Source organism: Eucyclogobius newberryi, unplaced genomic scaffold, assembly GCF_026437365.1.
Source record: "Eucyclogobius newberryi isolate DKJ021-1_F unplaced genomic scaffold, fEucNew1.0.hap1 SCAF_16, whole genome shotgun sequence".
Classification (NCBI taxonomy): domain Eukaryota; kingdom Metazoa; phylum Chordata; class Actinopteri; order Gobiiformes; family Gobiidae; genus Eucyclogobius; species Eucyclogobius newberryi.
This window is the reverse complement of record NW_027315790.1, coordinates 1,855,460-1,880,691: the sequence shown is the minus strand read 5'-3', so window position 1 is coordinate 1,880,691 and position 25,232 is coordinate 1,855,460. Positions and strand designations below refer to the sequence as shown.

Below are 25,232 nucleotides of genomic sequence, written 5' to 3'. Positions count from 1 at the left end.
CACACGCCCCTGCTGCACACGCCCCTGCTGCCCCCCTGCACACGCCCCTGCTGCACACGCCCCTGCTGCCCCCCTGCCCGTGCCCCCGCTGCCCCCCCTGCCCACGCCCCTGCTGCCCCTTTATAATCATTTATAATGAGAATACAATAAAATCACAATATTGCAATAACAAATATATTGTATTTATAGCATTATTTTCAACAGTATTTCTTTTTTAAACTACAACCTGCACAGATCTGATATGAAATATACCCATTTATCATCAAAACTGTGAATATGTCACATGTATTAAACTAAAACAAGTTTTCTTTCTCTAAACGAGCGACAAATAGCACTTTCACAAAGATAAAATATTTAGTGCACCAAATGTAGTTATATATAATAAATATGAAACAATATATTGATATTTTACATTGATATGTTGTAAGTACGTTTGCTTTGGTCCTGGTTTAGTTTCAGCTTTAACACGACTTTAGTCCCGAACTTAAGTATTTATTTCGAATATATGATATTTTTTAAATGATGGATCCATAATCAAGAACATGAGCTTCGTGCTCTCCGTTGGAGGGCAATCAGAGGCCTTTTAGGGGAGTCATATGAGCAGAAGACATTTATGATTTTCTACATTGCATCATATCCTTTGTTTGTTTCATGTTTGCTTCACGCGCGGCTCCATTGTCACGTGTTCCTGGCTTGGCCGCATTTAGCGTCTAATAACCGGGTAATTTGGGGAGTCTCCGGCTTGTTTGAAGTCGGGCCCGGGCCCTGGGAGCCCTCCTCACCCACAGCTGCTGGACGTGTAAAAGGCTCTCACTGTGCGTCTGGAGCCGGAGCGCGAGGTGGCTCAACGCGGCCTTTGTTTCGCCCTTTGTTTACCAGGAGATTCTTGCTCATTTTCCTCCCTCCTTTTTTTTCATTTTGGACTAATTCATTTCAATGGCTTTCAAAGTAGAAAATGGAAATGTTGCTCCTGGCCCCCATCACGGCGGCCGCGTCCTGGCAACAGAGCAATTTTCTATCATCAGGGATAAACGGCATCGAACAGTACATTCGGGTAAAAAGAGCCGTGATTGCCGCGGCCTTCCTGTCTGTCATCCCCGCGTCCAAATCTTCTCCTTCAAGACCGACCACTGCGCGTCACGCCTCATAATGTGGCGTATTAAGCTGGAGAGAGCCGAGAGGGGAACGATACGCTCTCCCGGTCCCTTCACTCACGCGTGGCCCCGGGAGGCGCGGTCAGGGGCCCTGGTGGGCCGTGATGAGCCGCGGTGAGCCGTGGTGAGCCGCGGTGGGCCGCGGTGAGCCGCGGTGAGCTGCGATGAGCCGCGATGAGCCGCGGTGAGCCGCGGTGAGCCGCGGTGAGCCGCGATGAGCCGTGATGAGCCGCGGTGAGCCGTGGTGAGCCGCGGTGGGCCGCGGTGAGCCGCGGTGAGCCGCGGTGAGCCGCGGTGGGCCGCGGTGAGCCGCGATGAGCCGCGGTGGGCCGCGGTGAGCCGCGATGAGCCGCGGTGGGCCGTGGTGGGCCGCGGTGAGCCGCGATGAGCCGCGGTGGGCCGCGGTGGGCCGCGGTGAGCCGCGGTGAGCCGTGATGAGCCGTGATGAGCCGCGGTGAGCCGCGGTGAGCCGCGGCCCCCTCCGATGGCGCCGCGCGCTTCAGGAGCTGACTCTGCAGAACAATCACACGTGATGGAACAGGAGCTCTTTGTTCTCAGGTTCATGACAACATAGAGTTTATTTAGAGCCTTTAAATGTCACATTGGGCCACGATCCAAACTATAGACCATAATATATGTTTCAAGATGAATCGAGGTCAGATCTGAATGCTGATGATTTGAAGTCATTAAAAGACAAAGAATAAAGGACAGAGTTTGGATGTGATTTATTCTGCTTTTTATGGTCGAGCCTCAAAATTGTATTTTAGCTCCGCAGAAAGTAGAATTGAAGTATTCATATATCTGTAGATAAATAACAAAGTATTGCGCGCTCAACATTTCTCAGAACCAGAAAGAGGTTTATTTCTTTTTTCTTTTTTTAAAGATTGTTTTGGGCCCGTCGGCTTTACCAGGCAAGTTAGGGGGGTGAGAGAGAGGAGGACATGCAGCAATTGCATATATGCCTTGGCATGTGTGCTGATGCTTAAACCACTCCACCACCAGCAGCACGAAAGAAGTTTATTTCCATTGTCAGTGAACAACATTCACAAACAAGAAATTTACTTCAGCAATAAGAAATATAACAATATATTCATAGAAATGAGAATTTCCAATACAATAAGAAAATGCTTATATAATCTGTGTGTGTACACTGTGTGTATTTGTGCAGTAACCCCTGAAAATCAAGATTTATTTTTTCCTTCATAAGTGTGTAATAAATGTCCAGTAAATATAACGTATAAATAATAATAATAATAATAATAATAATAATAATAATAATAATAATAATAATAATAAATAAATATAGCGTTAAATATAAAAGTTCAACGTGTTCAGAGCAGCTTTAGTCACACACACATCTTTACTCCAATAAAACCACCTGGATTTGTCATATTTTGTGATATTCTGGGGTTAATCCCTGTTCATCTCCTGAAATCTCAAATGTATTTGTCAAAGTTTGAACGCGCTGTAGTAGAGCTTCTGCTCCTGGATGTGGAGCTTTAGCACAAATCCCATCACATTGTTCTTTTCATCATGATTGAATTAGTGTTTGCCAAAGCACGCGTGAAGCGCATTACGCGCTCGTTACGCGCGCGGCCGCGTTCAGAAGGCCTCTTGTTGTGGCGCAGTGTTTGGTCAAACAAGTGCGTTATGGAGTTATTAAAACCCCTGGTGCCATGGCAACGCTAATGGCTGGAATCATTAATGCCTGGCCAATAACAAGGCACTCATTTGTGCGCGTTAGAAATGGATATGAGAGTAAAGAACATGGCTACAGTCAGTTTAATTATAGCTTATAATGACCCGGAAAAAGAATCATTTATCCACAAACTATATTTACATTAGTAACTTGATATCGTTTGTTTGTCCATCTAATTTATATAATTTGTTTTTCAAATTGTGTGAAAACTAAATTTAATTTGAGCAAAACCGAAGGGTGTCTCTCTCGTTAGGGGATTATTTATATATAAATATATATTTATATAATATATATATATATATATATATATATATATATATATATATTTATATATATAGATATAGATATATGTATATATATATTTATATTTATATATATATTATATTATATTATATATGTGTTTGTGTGAACTTGAGCTGGACCTTGTATTAATTACAGTTACATGCTAATCTCGTACTCGAGTACACGTACACGTAGGGTAGATGTTGACAATCAGTGCAGGGCTGAGTTCGAGGCCCCGCGCGCTCGCCGCCTCCACCGCGCGTGCCATTCGTCACTCCCGTACCTGTGTTTCCTCACCACGCACGCGCATCCACTTTGACAAATCCAATTAAGCTTCACGCGCTGATTATGTATTCGCCCGTGTCCAGAGGCCCGTGTCCAGAGGCCCGTGTCCAGAGGGACGTGTCCAGAGGGACGTGTCCAGAGGGACGTGTCCAGAGGCCCGTGTCCAGAGGGACGTGTCCAGAGGCCTGTGTCCAGAGGGACGTGTCCAGAGGCCCGTGTCCAGAGGGACGTGTCCAGAGGCGCGTGTCCAGAGGGACGTGTCCAGAGGCCCGTGTCCAGAGGGACGTGTCCAGAGGGACGTGTCCAGAGGCCCGTGTCCAGAGGGACGTGTCCAGAGGGACGTGTCCAGAGGCCCGTCTCCAGAGGGACGTGTCCAGAGGCGCGTGTCCAGAGGCCCGTGTCCAGAGGGACGTGTCCAGAGGCCCGTGTCCAGAGGGACGTGTCCAGAGGCGCGTGTCCAGAGGCCCGTGTCCAGAGGCCTGTGTCCAGAGGGACGTGTCCAGAGGCCCGTGTCCAGAGGGACGTGTCCAGAGGCGCGTGTCCAGAGGGACGTGTCCAGAGGCCCGTGTCCAGAGGGACGTGTCCAGAGGGACGTGTCCAGAGGCGCGTCTCCAGAGGGACGTGTCCAGAGGCGCGTGTCCAGAGACGTCTCCAGAGGCGCGTCTCTAGAGGGACGTGTCCAGAGGCGCGTGTCCAGAGGGACGTGTCCAGAGGCCCGTGTCCAGAGGGACGTGTCCAGAGGGACGTGTCCAGAGGCCCGTGTCCAGAGGGACGTGTCCAGAGGCCCGTGTCCAGAGGGACGTGTCCAGAGGCCCGTGTCCAGAGGGACGTGTCCAGAGACGTCTCCAGAGGCGCGTGTCCAGAGGCCCGTGTCCAGAGGGACGTGTCCAGAGGCGCGTGTCCAGAGGCCCGTGTCCAGAGGCCTGTGTCCAGAGGGACGTGTCCAGAGGCCCGTGTCCAGAGGGACGTGTCCAGAGGGACGTGTCCAGAGGCGCGTCTCCAGAGGGACGTGTCCAGAGGCGCGTGTCCAGAGACGTCTCCAGAGGCGCGTCTCTAGAGGGACGTGTCCAGAGGCGCGTGTCCAGAGGGACGTGTCCAGAGGCCCGTGTCCAGAGGGACGTGTCCAGAGGGACGTGTCCAGAGGCCCGTGTCCAGAGGGACGTGTCCAGAGGCCCGTGTCCAGAGGGACGTGTCCAGAGGCGCGTCTCCAGAGGGACGTGTCCAGAGGCGCGTGTCCAGAGGCCCGTGTCCAGAGGGACGTGTCCAGAGGCGCGTCTCCAGAGGGACGTGTCCAGAGGCGCGTGTCCAGAGACGTCTCCAGAGGCGCGTCTCTAGAGGGACGTGTCCAGAGGCGCGTGTCCAGAGGGACGTGTCCAGAGGCCCGTGTCCAGAGGGACGTGTCCAGAGGGACGTGTCCAGAGGCCCGTGTCCAGAGGGACGTGTCCAGAGGCCCGTGTCCAGAGGGACGTGTCCAGAGGCCCGTGTCCAGAGGGACGTGTCCAGAGGGACGTGTCCAGAGGGACGTGTCCAGAGACGTCTCCAGAGGCGCGTGTCCAGAGGCCCGTGTCCAGAGGGACGTGTCCAGAGGCGCGTGTCCAGAGGCCCGTGTCCAGAGGCCTGTGTCCAGAGGGACGTGTCCAGAGGCCCGTGTCCAGAGGGACGTGTCCAGAGGGACGTGTCCAGAGGCGCGTCTCCAGAGGGACGTGTCCAGAGGCGCGTGTCCAGAGACGTCTCCAGAGGCGCGTCTCTAGAGGGACGTGTCCAGAGGCGCGTGTCCAGAGGGACGTGTCCAGAGGCCCGTGTCCAGAGGGACGTGTCCAGAGGGACGTGTCCAGAGGCCCGTGTCCAGAGGGACGTGTCCAGAGGCCCGTGTCCAGAGGGACGTGTCCAGAGGCGCGTCTCCAGAGGGACGTGTCCAGAGGCGCGTGTCCAGAGACGTCTCCAGAGGCGCGTCTCTAGAGGGACGTGTCCAGAGGCGCGTGTCCAGAGACGTCTCCAGAGGCGCGTCTCTAGAGAGACGTCTCTAGAGGCGCGTGTCCAGAGGGACGTGTCCAAAGGCGCGTCTCTAGAGGCGCGTGTCCAGAGGTGCGTGTCCAGAGACGTCTCCAGAGGCGCGTCTCTAGAGAGACGTCTCTAGAGGCGCGTGTCCAGAGGGACGTGTCCAAAGGCGCGTCTCTAGAGGCGCGTGTGTGTCTGTTCAGAGGGAGCCGTCTTTTGTCGTTTGCCTGCGGCCCCGTGACATGAACCCACGCTCCGCCCGCGGCACCACCCGCGGCACCACCCGCGGCACCACCCGCGGCACCGGAGCGCGTCGGTCTGGGCCACGGAGAAGAACTCATGACATTTAGAGATGGTAATTATGACATGTGGTCAAAAGGGAAGGCAAAAACAAAATGGTGTGAGTGAAAAGTTAAATGTGGAACCTTCTCGGAGGAAGTGTTTCCCCCACGGGCTGCTGGGTAAAAGGGGTCACGTGACTGTTTGGTGACGTGGGTCTTAAATTAAATTATTATGGACGGCAGAAGGAGGAGCCCTGAACCAGAGTTTAACCAGACTAAACCAGGGCTAAATCTGGATTATTCAAGATAAAAAAAATACTTTACTCCGAGAACAAAGAGCCTCTGACTCTGTTGTTTCTAATCAAATAAAAGTTAAAATATAGTAACTGAAGGCCATTGTTTATTCCAGTCGTACATGTTATAAAAGCTCTTCCCGTGCGTGTTATAGAGTCTGGACAGTCCAGATAATGACTAGAATGATCAAAATACCATTTTTGTTTATCTATTTATTTTCGATTAATGTGTGTGTTTGTGTGTGTGTGTCTGTGTGTGTGTGTGTGTGTGTGTGTGTCTGTGTGTGTGTGTGTGTGTCTGTGTGTGTGTGTGTGTGTGTGTCTGTGTGTGTGTGTGTGTGTGTGTGTCTGTGTGTGTGTGTGTGTGTGTGTGTGTGTGTCTGTGTGTGTGTATGTCTGTGTGTGTCTGTGTGTGTGTGTCTGTGTGTTTGTGTGTGTGTGTGTGTGTGTGTGTGTGTGTTTGTGTGTGTGTGTGTGTGTGTGTCTGTGTGTGTGTGTCTGTGTGTTTGTGTGTGTGTGTAAATCCCGCTGCTGCGACAGACGCCAGGTTCATATTGGAAGTGAAATGATGTAATAAAAAGTGTAAGTCATTGTTTGTTGTGAAGCTCTGGATTTTAAAATGACGCGTAAACTTTTCTTCACGTGGTGAAGACGCGGCTGGAGTGACATGTTTATGACCAACACGCGGCAACTGCACTTCTGACGTTTTACTACACAACTTTTATTAATGTAAAGAGCTTCATCTGTTTCATCTGCTTCAGTTGGATTTGTTGTTTGCTTCATGTCTAAATCTCCTCTTCATATCTTTCCTTCATCTGAACAGCACGTGACCTGCAGCGTAAGCCACGTGCTCTGATGATACAGAAATATGAAATAACCACGTGATAAACCGAGCTTCACATATAGAACATTTTAAAATTACATTAACAATAATCTCATATTTTCGAGATACATTTTATTTGAAACAATGGAGGAGACACACGTGACGTGTGTTATTAATAATAATAATTAATATTATTATTATTACACACGTCACGTGTGTAATAATAATAATATTAATTATTATAATGGTAAATAACACACGTGACGTGTGTTATTTACCATAATAATAATTATTAGTATTATTATCATTATAATCATTATAATCATACTTCATATACTCATGTCACTCACACAGGGTCAGAAACCATCACGAGCCTCATAAATCACACGTGCTGCACATAGATTATCTTCAGAACAGATTATTGTTCTTTCTTAACATTTACATTTAAGACACGAGTGGCACAAAATGGCTGTTCACACGCGTCTGATCCTGTCAAAGCCACTATTACACTACAGACTCCACATAAAGCCACTATTACACTACAGACTCCACATAAAGCCACTATTACACTACAGACTCCACATAAAGCCACTATTACACTACAGACTCCACATAAAGCCACTATTACACTACAGACTCCACATAAAGCCACTATTACACTACAGACTCCACATAAAGCCACTATTACACTACAGACTCCACATAAAGCCACTATTACACTACAGACTCCACATAAAGCCACTATTACACTACAGACTCCACATAAAGCCACTATTACACTACAGACTCCACATAAAGCCACTATTACACTACAGACTCCACATAAAGCCACTATTACACTACAGACTCCACATAAAGCCACTATTACACTACAGACTCCACATAAAGCCACTATTACACTACAGACTCCACATAAAGCCACTATTACACTACAGACTCCACATAAAGCCACTATTACACTACAGACTCCACATAAAGCCACTATTACACTACAGACTCCACATAAAGCCACTATTACACTACAGACTCCACATAAAGCCACTATTACACTACAGACTCCACATAAAGCCACTATTACACTACAGACTCCACATAAAGCCACTATTACACTACAGACTCCACATAAAGCCACTATTACACTACAGACTCCACATAAAGCCACTATTACACTACAGACTCCACATAAAGCCACTATTACACTACAGACTCCACATAAAGCCACTATTACACTACAGACTCCACAGTTACACAAGAGAACAACCTACAGCAAATATGCCAACCCAAAATCAATACAGTCACGTTGTCAAAAACATAAAGTGTGCGTTGGTTTTAATGCGCAACAGAGCGGCCTAACTGACCACAGCCTAACTGACCACAGCCTAACTGACCACAGCCTAACTGACCACAGCACGTCATGCTTGATCCTCGGCTCTCCGGGCGCGCGGGGCAGGCGCAGCTCTTGGATCTAGTTTCTGTCGGCGCGTCCGAGTGGAACACCGGGGGAAGTGCCCGGTGTGGTCAGCTCGTTCATGGATGACCGCGGCGCACGCGGGGCGGAACAGAGTGTGTTATTTGTGACTTACTTTAAAGCTCCTGCCGCGTGGCGCGTAAACGCGTCTGCGCCGCGTCTCCTGCGCGTCCCGCCGCTCACGGAGCCGCGGCTCGTGCGCTTTTTAAAATCCCCACAAAGTAAATAAGAGCCGCAGATGACGATAATCGCGCGGTTCTAGTTCTAGTTCCAGGAAAAAACACGGGTTAGAAAATTGAAACTAAACGCTGCGTTTAGACAAGTATTTCTGATAAGAGGATAATTGGAGCGACAGTGGCGTGTAATTAGGCCGTAATTTATGCTATATCCACGTTTTATTCTCCCTCCCAAAATAAAACCAAACCATAATCATCACTGCGCAATTGTTCTTCGTTTCACTGCGGCAATTTGTGAAAGTGTGGTCTAATCAAAGAGTCTCTTGATTGAGGGCATTATTATTTTATGCGCAAAATTCAAAGTAGTCCAAATACTGTATAAGCTTTGTTTGTCCGTATTTGTAAGGACGTAAGTATAATTGGCACATATCGGGGAGCCTCGTGTTACAAGTGGGATAAAGACCCTGTCAGTTTACCTCCGGGGTTCCACCCTCTGTCTCCATTGTCCCTCCGGCTATTGTCACGCATGCGTGACACGCACCAGACACTCACGGGCCGGGACAGTGGGGGGTGGGGACAGTGGGGTGTGGGGGACAGTGGGGTGTGGGGGACAGTGGGGTGTGGGGACAGTGGGGTGTGGGGGACAGTCGGGTGTGGGGACAGTGGGGTGTGGGGACAGTGGGGTGTGGGGGACACTTGTGTGGAATCTAGAGCTGCTTTAATGAACCGTGATGCAAACAGGAAACTGCCGATAATCTACATTTGTAAATGTTTAAAATGTGATTTATGTTTGGAATGAAAAACACGTCAAGCAAAACCTCAAACTCAGTTCATTCCCATTCAAACCTAATTACTGTGAATTAAAGAAAAACAAATCAAAGCGCGTTGTAAGTCGCGCATAATTTGAGGGTTTGTGTCAAAAACAAAACCGTAAAATACGACACGAGACGTGGGCCCCACGTCTGACCGCTGCGGGTGGAGCTGGTGGAGCTGGTAAGGTGGAGGTGGTGGAGCTGGTGGAGGTGGTGGAGGTGGAGGTGGTGGAGCTGGTGGAGGTGGAGCTGGTGGAGGTGGTAAGGTGGAGGTGGTGGAGGTGGTGGAGCTGGTGGAGGTGGTGGAGCTGGTAAGGTGGAGGTGGTGGAGGTGGAGCTGGTGGAGGTGGTGGTGGTGGTAAGGTGGAGGTGGTGGAGCTGGTGGAGGTGGTGGAGCTGGTAAGGTGGAGGTGGTGGAGCTGGTGGAGCTGATGGAGGTGGTAAGGTGGAGGTGGTGGAGGTGGAGCTGGTGGTGGAGCTGGTAAGGTGGAGGTGGTGGAGCTGGTGGAGGTGGTAAGGTGGAGGTGGTGGAGCTGGTGGAGCTGGTGGAGCTGGTGGAGGTGGTAAGGTGGAGGTGGTGGAGCTGGTGGAGGTGGTGGAGGTGGTGGAGCTGGTAAGGTGGAGGTGGTGGAGCTGGTGGAGCTGGCGGAGGTGGTAAGGTGGAGGTGGTGGAGCTGGTGGAGCTGGTGGAGCTGGTGGAGCTGGTAAGGTGGAGGTGGTGGAGGTGGAGCTGGTGGAGGTGGTGGTGGTGGTAAGGTGGAGGTGGTGGAGCTGGTGGAGGTGGTGGAGCTGGTAAGGTGGAGGTGGTGGAGCTGGTGGAGCTGATGGAGGTGGTAAGGTGGAGGTGGTGGAGGTGGAGCTGGTGGTGGAGCTGGTAAGGTGGAGGTGGTGGAGCTGGTGGAGGTGGTAAGGTGGAGGTGGTGGAGCTGGTGGAGCTGGTGGAGCTGGTGGAGCTGGTGGAGGTGGTAAGGTGGAGGTGGTGGAGCTGGTGGAGGTGGTGGAGGTGGTGGAGCTGGTAAGGTGGAGGTGGTGGAGCTGGTGGAGCTGGCGGAGGTGGTAAGGTGGAGGTGTTGGAGCTGGTGGAGCTGGTGGAGGTGGTAAGATGGAGGTGGTGGAGCTGGTGGAGCTGGTGGAGCTGGTAAGGTGGAGGTGGTGGAGCTGGTGGAGCTGGTGGAGCTGGTGGAGGTGGTAAGGTGGAGGTGGTGGAGCTGGTGGAGGTGGAGCTGGTGGTGGAGCTGGTAAGGTGGAGGTGGTGGAGCTGGTGCAGGTGGTAAGGTGGAGGTGGTGGAGCTGGTGGAGGTGGTAAGGTGGAGGTGGTGGAGCTGGTGGAGCTGGTGGAGCTGGTGGAGGTGGTAAGGTGGAGGTGTTGGAGCTGGTGGAGCTGGTGGAGGTGGTAAGATGGAGGTGGTGGAGCTGGTGGAGCTGGTGGAGCTGGTAAGGTGGAGGTGGTGGAGCTGGTGGAGCTGGTGGAGGTGGTAAGGTGGAGGTGGTGGAGCTGGTGGAGGTGGTAAGGTGGAGGTGGTGGAGCTGGTGGAGCTGGTGGAGGTGGTAAGGTGGAGGTGGTGGAGCTGGTGGAGCTGGTGGAGCTGGTGGAGGTGGTGGAGGTGGTAAGGTGGAGGTGGTGGAGCTGGTGGAGGTGGTGGAGCTGGTGGAGCTGGTGGAGGTGGTGGAGCTGGTGGAGGTGGTGGAGGTGGTAAGGTGGAGGTGGTGGAGCTGGTGGAGCTGGTGGAGGTGGAGCTGGTGGAGCTGGTGGAGGTGGTAAGATGGAGGTGGTGGAGCTGGTGGAGCTGGTGGAGCTGGTAAGGTGGAGGTGGTGGAGCTGGTGGAGCTGGTGGAGGTGGTAAGGTGGAGGTGGTGGAGCTGGTGGAGGTGGTAAGGTGGAGGTGGTGGAGCTGGTGGAGCTGGTGGAGGTGGTAAGGTGGAGGTGGTGGAGCTGGTGGAGCTGGTGGAGCTGGTGGAGGTGGTGGAGGTGGTAAGGTGGAGGTGGTGGAGCTGGTGGAGGTGGTGGAGCTGGTGGAGCTGGTGGAGGTGGTGGAGCTGGTGGAGGTGGTGGAGGTGGTAAGGTGGAGGTGGTGGAGCTGGTGGAGCTGGTGGAGCTGGTGGAGGTGGTGGAGGTGGTGGAGGTGGTGGAGCTGGTGGAGGTGGTGGAGGTGGTGGAGGTGGTAAGGTGGAGGTGGTGGAGCTGGTGGAGGTGGTGGAGCTGGTGGAGGTGGTGGAGCTGGTGGAGCTGGTGGAGGTGGTGGAGCTGGTGGAGGTGGTGGAGGTGGTAAGGTGGAGGTGGTGGAGCTGGTGGAGCTGGTGGAGCTGGTGGAGGTGGTGGAGGTGGTGGAGGTGGTAAGGTGGAGGTGGTGGAGCTGGTGGAGGTGGTGGAGCTGGTGGAGGTGGTGGAGCTGGTGGAGCTGGTGGAGGTGGAGCTGGTGGAGCTGGTGGAGGTGGGTTAACTCCGCAGCTCATGTCTTGTGAAGCGCAGAGCTGCTGATGACGTAGGGCGCGCACTGACCAATCCGGAGGCGCTGCCCTTTCGAGACAAACCATTTTACTTTTGCATCAAAGTCTGGAAGCGACGGCTCAATTTGAACAGAATCCACCTTAAAATGTGTCGTCTTAACTTTACCTTTTTGCGCCGCGTTGAGTGAAACCATCACCGAGGGGACCAGAGGGGGAAGGGGGGGACGCAGAGGAGCAGAGGAGCAGAGGAGCAGAGGAGCAGAGGAGCAGAGGAGCAGAGGAGCAGAGGAGCAGAGGAGCAGAGGAGCAGAGGAGCAGAGGCGCAGAGGAGCAGAGGAGCAGAGGAGCAGAGGAGCAGAGGAGCAGAGGAGCAGAGGAGAGGGGGGCGAGGAGGGCTCTCAAGCCGCGCACAATTCGATGATGACCATGACTACGATGGCTGACGGGCTGGAGACGCAGGACTCGTCCAAATCCGCCTTCATGGAGTTTGGGCAGCAGTCGCAGTCGCACTCGCAGCAGAGCTCGCCGTCCATGTCCGGAGCGCATTACCCGCTGCACTGCCTGCACTCGGGCTCCACGCACACGCACCACCAGCACGACGGCGGCAGCCCGTACAGCGGCGGCACCGCCAACTCCTACAACCGCTCCCTCGCCTACCCGTATGTGAGCCACGCGCACCACAGCCCCTACCTGCCCTCCTACCACAACAGCACCGGGGCGCAGACGCGGTTAGACGGCGCAGGTAAGGCCACGCGGCTCCACGCGGCTCCACGCGGCTCCACGCGGCTCCACGCGGCTCCACGCGGCTCCACGCGGCTCCACGCGGCTCCACGCGGCTCCACGCGGCGACCGCACGCGAATCCCTCCAATCTGTGCGTAAATGCGGCGCGCTCGCGGTTTAGTGACGCGCCGAGAACTCCAGAGCCAAACTAAAGCTGCTTTACAGCCGCAGTGTGATCCTAGTGGAAATTAGGCAGCACTGAATGTTGTAATTAGCATTTAATTGACATGTCATTACCAGCAATATCCTAAATATGACAGAGCCTGCGCGGAACGCTGGCGGCGCCCGCGGCCAACGCAATAAAACACACCGATGTTTTCCTCTCGTTTTGGGCCGAATGAAAGCTCGTCCCGCGTGACTGTGGAATGAAGAGCCTGTGTTTTTGTTGCAGAGCAGCAGAAGACCACGGTGATCGAGAACGGGGAGATTCGCTTTAACGGGAAAGGCAAGAAGATCCGTAAGCCCCGGACCATCTACTCCAGCCTCCAGCTCCAGGCCCTGAACCACCGCTTCCAGCAGACGCAGTATCTGGCGCTGCCGGAGCGCGCGGAGCTCGCGGCGTCTCTGGGGCTCACGCAGACGCAGGTCTTTATTCTACTGTCAAACATCAGCTGTTTGTGCACAAGACTATTAGATTTTAGATTTTTGGAATTTTTGATTTTTTGATTTTTTATTTCTTGATTTTTAGAATTTTTGATTTTTAGAATTATGAAATATTATTTTATTTATTGATTTACTTGTTGCCACATTTCAGTGAATACTTGCAATTTACTAATCTGAATCATTTTTTCAAATATTCTGAATCTTGTACATTGTATTTTGTCAATTTATTGGTTGATAAATATAAACTACATTTGAATAATTATTGAAGCTTTGATAAAGTTACGACCCCGTGGATGAGGTTGACTTCTTTGTGTCCATCAATGCTTTCTGTCTCGCCGTGCGCCAGTTACGCACGCACCTTTCACGCACCTTTCTCCCCGGAACGGTCATTACAGGATTGCATGTTTCGCTTGGCCGCTCTTCCTCTAACACTGCTTCTCTTTTCTCCCCCTCGGCCTCAGGTGAAGATCTGGTTCCAGAATAAGAGGTCAAAGTTCAAGAAGTTGCTGAAGCAAGGCGGGAACCCTCACGAGGGCGAGCAGATCCCGGGCTCCATGTCCCTGTCCCCGCGCTCCCCGTCCATCCCTCCCATCTGGGACGTGTCCGCCTCGTCCAAAGCCATGCCCGCCAACACGTACATGACGGGCTACTCCCACTGGTACTCGTCCCCGCACCAGGACTCCATGCAGAGGTAGAGCCAGACGCGGGGCCTCGAGGGACATTCTGCTCTGCTTTGGAGAGGCCGCTGCGCGTCGCGTCCGGCCGAAAGTAGCTACAGTTTTGGATGGAGACGCAGTCACGTGAGGACTGAAGGTGGCGCACACACGGACCTTCTGTTCACGGGGCACGGGACGTCCTCCCGTTCTGATTCACTCATGTGGAAAGCCAAATACAACAGTGACATTGAAGCCGCGCCGCGCGTCACGTGGCGCATGTCGGACTTCTGTCTCTTTGGTTGTTCTCTCCTGCAAACTCGACTTGTCTATGTGTAAATATCTATGCCTTTTGGAGCTGTACATACACTTTTTATGTTTTGTCAGATTGAGTAAAGCGTGACTCCCAAACACACGCCTTTCTGTCTTTGTTGCCTGATTTCCTAAACGCGTTTAGCTCTCATTCTCCGGGCCTTTTGGCGCACCGTATTGGGCCAACATCACATTGTGGCGTCGCAGCTCCGCGCCACCCTGCGGGGCTCGCGCCGCAAACACGCGGCTCGACATAAGCTAATGACACGGTGCAGTGAAAGCCCCAAACACTGACGGAGATTGATACTGAGGAAATCAACTTACCCGCTCCGCTGCGGCACATTCACCCGCGCACTCGCTCCTGGTCCAGTGCATCTTGTCATTTCAACCCCAATTATCAGAGGTATTGACAAATGTTGCTCCTCTCTCCGTCCTAATGCAGGCCGCTAAATGCCAGGCTCCGCGGGATCGATGCGGAACAAAGCAGCAGCTGCAGTGGCGTTCAATATGAAGGAGATATTTGGGACAATTTGTGGGTTTTTATCCAAGTGAGCCTTTTTTTTCCATTCTCATAAATGCAGGCATAATTAGGGTAATTTTTGATGTAGCCCGCTGATTACAGCGTTTTTACCGTCAAAGATAATTACCTGTAATTTTCTACCACTTTTAATACTAAAAGGCATCTTTATTTGGATTTGAGGTAGCACAGATGGAACAAAAGGGGAAATTATTCGGTTATTCATATACAAATTGCTCAGAAGAGTGAGGGCCTGGGACATTATCTGAAATTACACAACGCTGAAAAGCTTCATGCAGCTGTCAAGTCGCGGATGTCCCACTGGTGCTCATTCAGCACTACCTGGGCCCCACACACGGCAGGGGCCTCATCTGCCTCATCCCCGAGAGAGGGGGCGCCTGAGCCGGGCTCACACCAAGCAACAGCCGGGAACAACAACCAAGGATCCAGAAACACCAAATCAGCCGCATGGAGTGAGGAGTCATGTTTGGCACAGACGAGCTTTGATTAGGCGATAAAGATAGAAAGATGCATAGATGGATAGATGGTGTGTGGGGAAGGATGTGTCACTCTGACTATAGAAGGAGATGTGCACTATAAAAGCACCTGCAGCTGACGTGCGTAAGCCGCGCGCGCTCTCTCAGGCCGCAGCGGTACTAAAAGCCTCACAGCATCTGACTCCAGCAAGACAGGCCCACGACAGGCCCACGACACGTCATCTGTCAAACCCCAGTGCGCCACAGACACTCTCACTCAGACAGACAAGAACGAGTCTTACCGTGTGCACAGAGCCGAGCGTCTCTGCCGCGCCTGTGCTGCCTGTGCTGCCTGTGCTGCCTGTGCTGCCTGTGCTGCCTGTGCTGCCTGTGCTGCCTGTGCTGCCTGTGCTGCCTGTGCATAACCAAATCCAGGTGGAAGTGTTTGCACAGCCCGGTAAGCTCTTATATATTGCCTGCAAAATTAGCTGTTATTACTGTCACTGTTTAGTGATGGCGAGCCTGAAAAAAGCCTCTGCAATCAAGAACCAAGCGCATCTTTGCAAATTATAGGTAATTGTCAATGTCCAGATTATGATAATGGCGGCCCTAATCCTGAGAATAATTATTGTGGAGAGTTACAGTTGGAGCTGTCCAGTAAAACTCATTATTTAGACTCGATCTGTGAACGGCAAACTGGCTAAGTGGAAAATGTTGGGCTTGAAATAAACGGAGCTCTCGATATAATGGCGCCACTACAGCTTTGGGTAAATATGAGCACAATGTCCTCCTCAGTGCGACATGCCGTAAAGCAGCGCGATGTGCGCCGACTGCACCGTGCGCATGGAAACCAAATATTACAAATAAAGATTTGTTGTCTTCTGCAGTTGACTTCTCTACAGGGAACTCCAGGCTCATGGTCAGGAAAATACTCATGATCTTCAGGGAATAGAGTAATAGAGTAAGTTTGGTAGTAAAAGCTCAGTGTGTCTCGCAGCCGCAGGATGAACTAGAATAACAGCATTATAAATAAGGCCGTGGCTGGACCCTAACTCTAAACCTTAACCCTAACCCTAACCCTAACCTTAACACTAACCCATGGCTAACCCTAACCCATGGCTAACCCTAACCCATGGCTAACCCTAACCCTAACCCATGGCTAACCCTAACCCTAACCCATGGCTAACCCTAACCCATGACTAACCCTAACCCTAACCCATGGTTAACCCTAACCCTAACCCATGGCTAACCCTAACCCATGACTAACCCTAACCCTAACCCATGGTTAACCCTAACCCTAACCCATGGTTAACCCTAACCCTAACCCATGACTAACCCTAACCCTAACCCATGGTTAACCCTAACCCTAACCCATGGCTAACCCTAACCCATGACTAACCCTAACCCTAACCCATGGTTAACCCTAACCCTAACCCATGACTAACCCTAACCCATGACTAACCCTAACCCTAACCCATGGTTAACCCTAACCCTAACCCATGACTAACCCTAACCCATGGTTAACCCTAACCCTAACCCATGGTTAACCCTAACCCTAACCCATGGCTAACCCTAACCCATGACTAACCCTAACCCTAACCCATGACTAACCCTAACCTATGACTAACCCTAACCCATGGTTAACCCTAACCCTAACCCATGACTAACCCTAACCCATGACTAACCCTAACCCTAACCCATGGTTAACCCTAACCCTAACCCATGGTTAACCCTAACCCTAACCCATGACTAACCCTAACCCATGACTAACCCTAACCCTAACCCATGACTAACCCTAACCCATGACTAACCCTAACCCTAACCCATGGTTAACCCTAACCCTAACCCATGGTTAACCCTAACCCTAACCCATGACTAACCCTAACCCATGACTAACCCTAACCCATGACTAACCCTAACCCTAACCCATGGTTAACCCTAACCCATGGTTAACCCTAACCCTAACCCATGACTAACCCTAACCCATGACTAACCCTAACCCTAACCCATGACTAACCCTAACCCATGACTAACCCTAACCCTAACCCATGGTTAACCCTAACCCTAACCCATGGCTAACCCTAACCCATGACTAACCCTAACCCTAACCCATGGTTAACCCTAACCCATGACTAACCCTAACCCTAACCCATGACTAACCCTAACCCTAACCCATGACTAACCCTAACCCATGGCTAACCCTAACCCTGACCCTAACCTTAACCCGGCGCAGTCTAAAACGGCGCTAAAACGCGGTCAAATAGCGCAGCAGCTTCAGGAGCCGCGGCACAAAAAGAACATGTCATTTATAGACAATAAATCATGCTGTTTACATTTTGATAATGGTCAGTGCTGGACACACCTTACAATGAGCTTGCATCTCCACAAACCTGACTGGTACTCTGCCCAGAGGAGCCTCCTCCTGTCTGTTTCCATGGAAATGTGGTTTCTTCCCCAGGAGACTGTTCTGAAGTGTTGTTTTCATTTTATTTCCATGGAAACTTTCCACCTCCAGGAAGTTACACACTGTTGCTTTAAATTAAAAAACAACATCATTCATATGTTCATCATATTTCAGCCTTTAGTTGGTTAAAATGTCCCATATAAACCACTCAAATCATGATTTATCATTATTATGACTGCGGAGGCTGGACGTGTGTAATGGGAAGGAGTGGACATGTCAGGGGGCGCACGTGAGCCCCACTGGTCACTGCTCAGCTCTGGTCACTGCTCAGCTCTGGTCACTGCTCTGCTCTGGTCACTAAAACAGGTGAACCCCGGGTCAGCTCCACGGTCACGTGTTCCGCTCTGACACGTTTAAGATGATTTAAACACGGTTTATTTGAAATGTGAGTTCATTAACCAAAGTCCTATGAAGTCCTACATTCAGTCCGTAGGTCTGGTCCGTTCGCCTTCTCTATAGTTTTAGGCCCAAATTCAGTCTTTGTTCATTCCCTTTCTGCGTCGCTCGTGGACGCGGCAGTGTGGTCAGAGCCGTGTGGTCAGAGCCGTGTTCAGTGGTCAGCCTGCATGTCTGGTTCAGGTTTGAGTCCTTCAGGGCCGCGGGCCTTACTTGGTGCACAAGAACCTTTTCAAACACTAAGACTTGGAAAGCTAAACGTGAGTGTGGAGCTCAGACCGGTTTGTTTGGTGCTTTGAGCAGCAGCAGCAGCAGCAGGAGCAGCAGGAGCAGCAGGAGCAGGAGCAGCAGCAGCAGCAGCAGCAGCAGCAGCAGCAGCAGCAGCAGCAGCAGCCGCAGCAGCAGCAGGAGCAGCAGGAGCAGCAGCAGCAGCAGCAGCAGCAGCAGCAGCAGCCGCAGCAGCAGCAGGAGCAGCAGGAGCAGCATGTGCAGCAGCATGTGCAGCAGCATGTGCAGCAGGAGCAGCAGCAGGAGCAGCAGCAGCAGCAGCAGCAGCAGCAGCAGCAGCAGCAGCCGCAGCAGCAGCAGCAGCAGCAGCAGCAGGAGCAGCAGGAGCAGCAGGAGCAGGAGCAGCAGGAGCAGCAGCAGCAGCAGGAGCAGCAGGAGCAGGAGCAGCAGCAGCAGCAGCAGCAGCAGCAGCAGCAGCCGCAGCAGCAGGAGCAGCAGGAGCAGCAGCAGCAGCAGCAGCAGCAGCAGCAGCCGCAGCAGCAGCAGGAGCAGCAGGAGCAGCATGTGCAGCAGCATGTGCAGCAGCATGTGCAGCAGCAGCAGCAGCAGCAGCCGCAGCAGCAGCAGCAGCAGCAGCAGGAGCAGCAGCAGCAGCAGCAGCAGCCGCAGCAGCAGCAGCAGCAGCAGGAGCAGCAGCAGGAGCAGCAGCAGCAGCAGCAGCAGCAGCAGCAGCAGCAGCAGCCGCAGCAGCAGCAGCAGCAGCAGCAGGAGCAGCAGCAGCAGCAGCAGCAGCAGGAGCAGCAGCAGGAGCAGCAGCAGCAGCAGCAGCAGCAGCAGCAGCAGCAGCAGCAGCAGCAGCAGCAGGAGCAGCAGCAGCAGCAGCAGCAGCAGCAGGAGCAGCAGCAGGAGCAGGAGCAGCAGCAGCAGCAGCAGGAGCAGCAGCAGCAGCAGCAGCAGCAGCAGCAGCAGCAGGAGCAGCAGCAGCAGCAGCAGCAGCAGCAGCAGCAGCAGCAGCAGCAGCAGCAGCAGGAGCAGCAGCAGCAGCAGCAGCAGCAGCAGCAGCAGGAGCAGCAGCAGGAGCAGGAGCAGCAGCAGCAGCAGCAGGAGCAGCAGCAGCAGCAGCAGCAGCAGCAGCAGCAGCAGGAGCAGCAGCAGCAGCAGCAGCAGCAGCAGCAGCAGCAGCAGCAGCAGCAGTGCTAGTGCTGGTATTACTGCCTGTTAATAACACCCTGGAATGGTTTTTTCTTCTTCTTTTTCTTCTCTTTCCCGGAAGGTGGGCTGCGGCCGGGAGTGGCGGAGCTCTGGAGCCGTTCAGCCCCCACAGGAATGCGGATTGTCTCAGCTCCAGAGCCGCCCCCCTCGCCTCCTCGCTGCCATTCAAAGCGCCTAATTGTAGGGGACACAAAGCCGTCTGCTGCTGCTGCTGCTGCTGCTGCTGCTGCTGCTGCTGCTGCTGCTGCTGCTGCTGCTGCTGCTGCTGCTGCTGCTCCTGCTGCACATGCTGCTGCACATGCTGCTGCACATGCTGCTGCACATGCCGACACTTTCACCACGTTTATTGCACAGGGAAATGGAACGGAAAGGAATTTACGCCGTTGAATGAAACAGCCAAACTTGGGTTTCATTTTCATTTGATTTGTTTTATTTGATTTGCCTAAACCACATCATTGTATTTTGGTTACATTGTAATTTCTACAATTACACCTGTCTATTATCTATAACCTAAGTATGAATTGGCCCTATATGAATCATGTTTGAACAATTTGTGAGAAAATGTTGAAGGATTTAATTTCTCGCAATAATGTGAGTGAGTTTTGGGCCTGTTCTGTCACATTTCCCCTTCAAAAGATTTGAATATTCCATTTTTTGAGGGTAAAATGCTGGGACATTGCCAAGTCTCTACGAACATTGCTTAATCTGTTTTTCACTGTCGCCCTCCGAGGAAATTGATGTTGTGGTTACAAAAATAAACTGAATTGAAATTTAAATAATTGGCAAAGCTCGTGATGAAAGCGCAGATACAGAAAAAATCCCAAATACTTTCTTTCTCTAAACTGTTGCCCACGCACCCGCGATGTGCAGTAACGTCTGCATGCTTCAGATATGGACATATTATAAACCTTATTGTGCTGAAGGATGGAGAATATGAACGAGCCGCAGTTACGTCCAGTTCCAGGGGCCGCGGTGATTCACGGCCGCGGCCCCCGCGGCTGCGCTTTGTCTGCGGCTCAAGACCAGCACAGAACTGCTCACATCTCATTGTCCACGTAAACGTTTAATAGTCTCCCAAAAATGCAATAAATTACATGCACACATTTACACATTTTACACGTTTGCTCCTATGACCATCACATACATTGCATATTCCTCTGAAATATGAACAAGTCAATTGAAGGGCCGCGCTCAGTATAACGTCCCTGCTCCCAGCGCCAGGGAGTGTGCTATGGAGCCGGGGCCCTGCAGGTGCGCGGACACGGACCCGGGGCCCTGCAGGTGCGCGGACACGGAGCCGGGGCCCTGCAGGTGCGCGGACACGGAGCCGGAGGCCGCTGCGCTGTACCAAGACACCGAGTTTTCCAAAAAGTGAGACGGCGTGCTGCCGGTGCTGCCGGTGCTGCCGGTGCTGCCGAGGCTGCCGAGGCTCTGCGGCGGCAGCACGTGCGTCCTGCCGGGGCCCTGGGAGTCCCACACGGCCGGGGACTGCGGGGAGTTGCACGCCATGGGGTCGCTGGAGCTCGGGCTGTGCTCCGGGGGCAGCTCCCCGTTTTTCATGATCTTCTTCAATTTGGAGCGTCTGTTCTGGAACCAGATTTTCACCTGAAAGAAGAAAAACAAGCGGCGTCAGCGCGGGAGGAGAGAGCCGCGCGGGAGGAGAGAGCCGCGCGGGAGGAGAGAGCCGCGCGGGAGGAGAGAGCCGCGCGGGAGGAGAGAGCCGCGCGGGAGGAGAGGTCAACCTGACCTAAAGGTTTGATACACACTTTCCCCCGCAAAACTATGACGTACATCTTATGGTTCTAAAACAGAATAATGTAAGGGGCCCATTGGCCCCTGCGTGAGTCAAATGTTTACACTGTAAATAAATCAAACAAAAACATTCAAACTTGTACATTTCGGTTAGGCTTTCTCTCTTACCCTTTTTCCTTGTACATATTTTTTTATATTCATTTATAGCGTTTTAGTAAAAAAATATTCGTTTTAGCCCAATTCAGGTGTAACATTTTATATTAAAATTTAACAAATACATTTATATTCTGTTGCAATTTGTATGTAATTTTGATCAGATAAAGAGAAGCCTCTGTCCCAGGGAAATGCACAGTTTAAGAACACGAAAAAGAAACACGGGATGAAAACTCCATGAATCAGTCGCTGTGATGTTCTGAGCAGGTTCTGAGCAGGTTCTGAGCAGGTCCAGAATGTTCCACGCGCTCGTACCTGAGTCTGCGTGAGGCCCAGAGACGCGGCCAGCTCCGCGCGCTCCGGGAGCGCCAGGTACTGCGTGTTCTGGAAGCGCCTCCCCAGCGCGGCCAGCTGGAAGCTCGAGTAGATGGTCCGGGGCTTCCGCACCTTCTTCGGTTTCCCGTTCACCATCCGCACCTCCGGCTCCAGCACGTCTTTGTCTGCTGAGAAAAACACACCGAACATTCCCGGTCACGTGAAATATTTGAACCGTTTGAAAAGCCAAATAAAAAAAACAAGAAGATCCATAAACTCAGAGAAAGTGGACAAATAAAAAGAATCAGCAGAACACTGAAATCCCACAGACCCGCCGGTGCCGGGCCGTACCTTGCGGGTTGGCTGGCCCCGGTACTCGGCTGTAAGTTCCATACTGCGGGTACGCTGCGGCCGTGTACGAGCCGTAGTCGGAGTAGGATTTGGCCGCGTAGTTGGCCGCAGCTCCGTTGACGGTCTGGTACTGGTACTGATACGCGTTGAGCGGCTTCCCGTACGACGTGGGGCCCGGGGAGCAGTAGCCGTGTGCGGGGCCCGTGGAAGCTGCAGCGGGGCCCGGGCTGTAGTAGCCCGAGTCAGTGGCCGTGGACTCCGGTAAGGTGGGGGACTCCTGAGACGGGTGGTGCATGTTGGAGAAGTGGAACGCGCTCTGGAAATCTTTGACACTCCTCCGCTCGAATAATCCAGTCATAATGTGTTCACGCGTGGAAAAAAGAATTGTTTGTTAATTGTAAAGCTGAAGCTCCAGAGCCGCGGAACTACAGAGCTACAGAGCTACAGAGCCATTGTCACGCGCCTCTGAAGACTGCTCCAGCCCCTCAGAGAAGACTTGGTTAAATCCTAAACGGCGCATGTTACGCACTGCGGGGAGGACCTGGTTCCATTGGCCAAGGACACACACGGAGCTACACACGGAGCTACACGCACGGAGCTACACACTACACACACGGAGCTACACGCACGGAGCTACACACTACACACACGGAGCTACACACGGAGCTACACGCACGGAGCTACACACTACACACACGGAGCTACACGCACGGAGCTACACACTACACACACGGAGCTACACGCACGGAGCTACACACTACACACACGGAGCTACACGCACGGAGCTACACACTACACACACGGAGCTACACGCACGGAGCTACACACTACACACACGGAGCTACACGCACGGAGCTACACACTACACACACGGAGCTACACGCACGGGGCTACACACTACACACACGGAGCTACACCCAGCTCTGCGCGGGGAGTCCGTGGGGCCCATTAGTGCCATGTGCAAGTAAATGGTGGAAGACCCAGAAGGCCTCGCGCGCCACCGACATGGGCTTTATTAAAGGCGGTATGGACGATTTTTCGGCGATTTGAGAACGCAGGCGGAAGTGCGCATGCGCACTCCCCCGTGCGGACTGATACAACACACACGTGCGTTTGTTTATTAGCGCAACAGATCGCATCGCATCTCTCGTCTCCCGTAGATTTCTGTCCACTTCTGAGTCAGCTCCAACTGTCTTTCTCCGTCTTCATTTTGCCCCGTGCACTGAGGGAACTATATTATGATAGATCCATGCGCTTAGGCACGCGGAAACGTGGGGACGAGCCTGACGCGGCTGCAGGTGAGCGGTAGGTGCGTTTTATGATTGACACGTGGCAGGACAAACGATTTATCCACGCCACGAGGAAATATGATACAAAAATTGCTGAAAAAAATCGTCCATACCACCTTTAATGCACTTTGAGCTTTTGAAAGCGAATAACCACATGACACGAGGCAAACTAACTGAATTATAAAGAAACTGTGGAATAAAAAGACAAAATCTTCATTTGTTGTGTTAAACAAAGAGATGGAATAAAGTGAAGCTGAAATGGACTGATCTGAGTTTGGATTTCACCAGATGAAACAGAAGTGTGCGTGACAGAGGCGCGTCATCAGCCTTCAGGGCATTCACTGGTGGACAGCGCCGCCCAGTGGACAGCTCTCAAACTGCAGCTCTCACAAGAGATTTTTGTGCTACATTATGTTTAGCACAAAAATCCTTTTGTTGTGCTAAACACTCCATGGGGCTCATCCATCACCCGATACAGTTCTGAAAAAAGGGTCTTCAAAATGCACCAGATGGATCATGTTTATCCACAAAGCACTTCTTTATAAATCCATTCTGCTCTAATAACGTCACACATCCAACTGATCCAAATAGAAATATATGGAACACGTTCTAGTAAAGTATTGCATTTTTCTGCATGAGCTGAACCTGCTGCAGCAGCATCTTCTGATCAGGTCCACAGCTCCTTCTCCCCTCGACCAGAGGAGCTTCTGATCAGGTCCACAGCTCCTTCTCCCCTCGACCAGAGGAGCTTCTGATCAGGTCCACAGCTCCTTCTCCCCTCGACCAGAGGAGCTTCTGATCAGGTCCACAGCTCCTTCTCCCCTCGACCAGAGGAGCTTCTGATCAGGTCCACAGCTCCTTCTCCCCTCGACCAGAGGAGCTTCTGATCAGGTCCACAGCTCCTTCTCACCTCCAGAGGAGCGCAGCACAAACAGCAGATCAAAAGTACTATTCCACCTCGTTTAAAGCCTACGGGCCACAAAAATAAAAATGAAACACCTGTGACTCAGTATCGAGTCCGTGACAATATATCACCGTATCGATATTTTGAACACAGCAGTAATGATATAACCGTATGAAGTGTAAATACTTGAACTCGCTGACATATGCACATGTTTGGCTGCTTTTCTAGAAACATCTTTCTTCTCAGAGTTACACAAACTTTGCCGTTGGTTAATGTACATTCATTCAAAAAAGCACAATGTGAAATTTGATTTATTTTTGTAAAGCCAAATCACAAAAGCAACACAACTAAAGTGTGACTTTTAGCAGCAGAAACGTAGAAAGTCAAACAATGAAACAGTCACTAGTCAATAAAGAACTGTCCCAGAGGAGCCCCTGCCTGCAGGAGGCCACGCCCCTGCCTGCAGGAGGCCACGCCCCTGCCACAGGAGGCCACGCCCCTGCCTGCAGGAGGCCACGCCCCTGCCTGCAGGCTCCCCTCAGGCAGGAGGCCACTCCCCTCAGGCAGGAGGCCACTCCCCTCAGACAGGAGGCCACTTCCCTCAGGCAGGAGGCCACGCCCCTGCCTGCAGGAGGCCACGCCCCTCAGGCAGGAGGCCACGCCCCTGCCTGCAGGCTCCCCTCAGGCAGGAGGCCACGCCCCTGCCTGCAGGAGGCCACGCCCCTGCCTCCAGGAGGCCACGCCCCTCAAGCAGGAGGCCACGCCCCTGCCTGCAGGCTCCCCTCAGACAGGAGGCCACTTCCCTCAGGCAGGAGGCCACGCCCCTACCTGCAGGAGGCCACGCCCCTGCCTGTAGGAGGCCACACCCCTGCCACAGGAGGCCACGCCCCTGCCTGCAGGAGGCCACGCCCCTGCCTGCAAGAGGCCACGCCCCTGCCTGCAGGAGGCCACGCCCCTCAGGCAGGAGGCCACGCCCCTGCCTGTAGGAGGCCACACCCCTGCCACAGGAGGCCACGCCCCTGCCTGCAGGAGGCCACGCCCCTCAGGCAGGAGGCCACGCCCCTGCCTGCAGGAGGCCACGCCCCTGCCACAGGAGGCCACGCCCCT

The 25,232-nt window shown here is 52.6% G+C and overlaps 2 protein-coding genes across 4 annotated transcripts; one reads left to right on the top strand and one right to left on the bottom strand.

Moving 5' to 3' along the window:
• Positions 1–11,948: 11,948 nt before the first annotated feature.
• On the top strand, positions 11,949–13,925 carry dlx6a (distal-less homeobox 6a). The gene is made up of 3 exons (XM_072447287.1): positions 11,949–12,461; positions 12,892–13,085; positions 13,565–13,925. Exons 1-3 carry the CDS (start codon positions 12,137–12,139, stop codon positions 13,796–13,798), a joined length of 753 nt encoding a protein of 250 aa, XP_072303388.1. The 5' UTR covers positions 11,949–12,136; the 3' UTR covers positions 13,799–13,925.
• Positions 13,926–20,403: 6,478 nt separating this feature from the next.
• Positions 20,404–22,611, bottom strand: dlx5a (distal-less homeobox 5a). 3 transcript variants are annotated; one of them, XM_072447286.1, is made up of 4 exons: positions 21,933–22,611; positions 21,582–21,766; positions 20,685–20,966; positions 20,404–20,636 (listed from the first exon to the last, which is right to left on the bottom strand). In XM_072447286.1, the coding sequence occupies exons 1-4, from the start codon at positions 22,288–22,290 to the stop codon at positions 20,553–20,555; spliced, it is 909 nt and encodes a 302-aa protein (XP_072303387.1). In that variant the 5' UTR covers positions 22,291–22,611; the 3' UTR covers positions 20,404–20,552. The 3 variants fall into 3 exon arrangements, with proteins under 3 accessions (XP_072303387.1, XP_072303386.1, XP_072303384.1); XM_072447285.1 differs by having other exon boundaries at positions 20,404–20,612; positions 20,673–20,966; positions 21,933–22,610; XM_072447283.1 differs by having other exon boundaries at positions 20,404–20,612; positions 20,673–20,966; positions 21,582–21,769; positions 21,933–22,608.
• Positions 22,612–25,232: the final 2,621 nt, after the last annotated feature.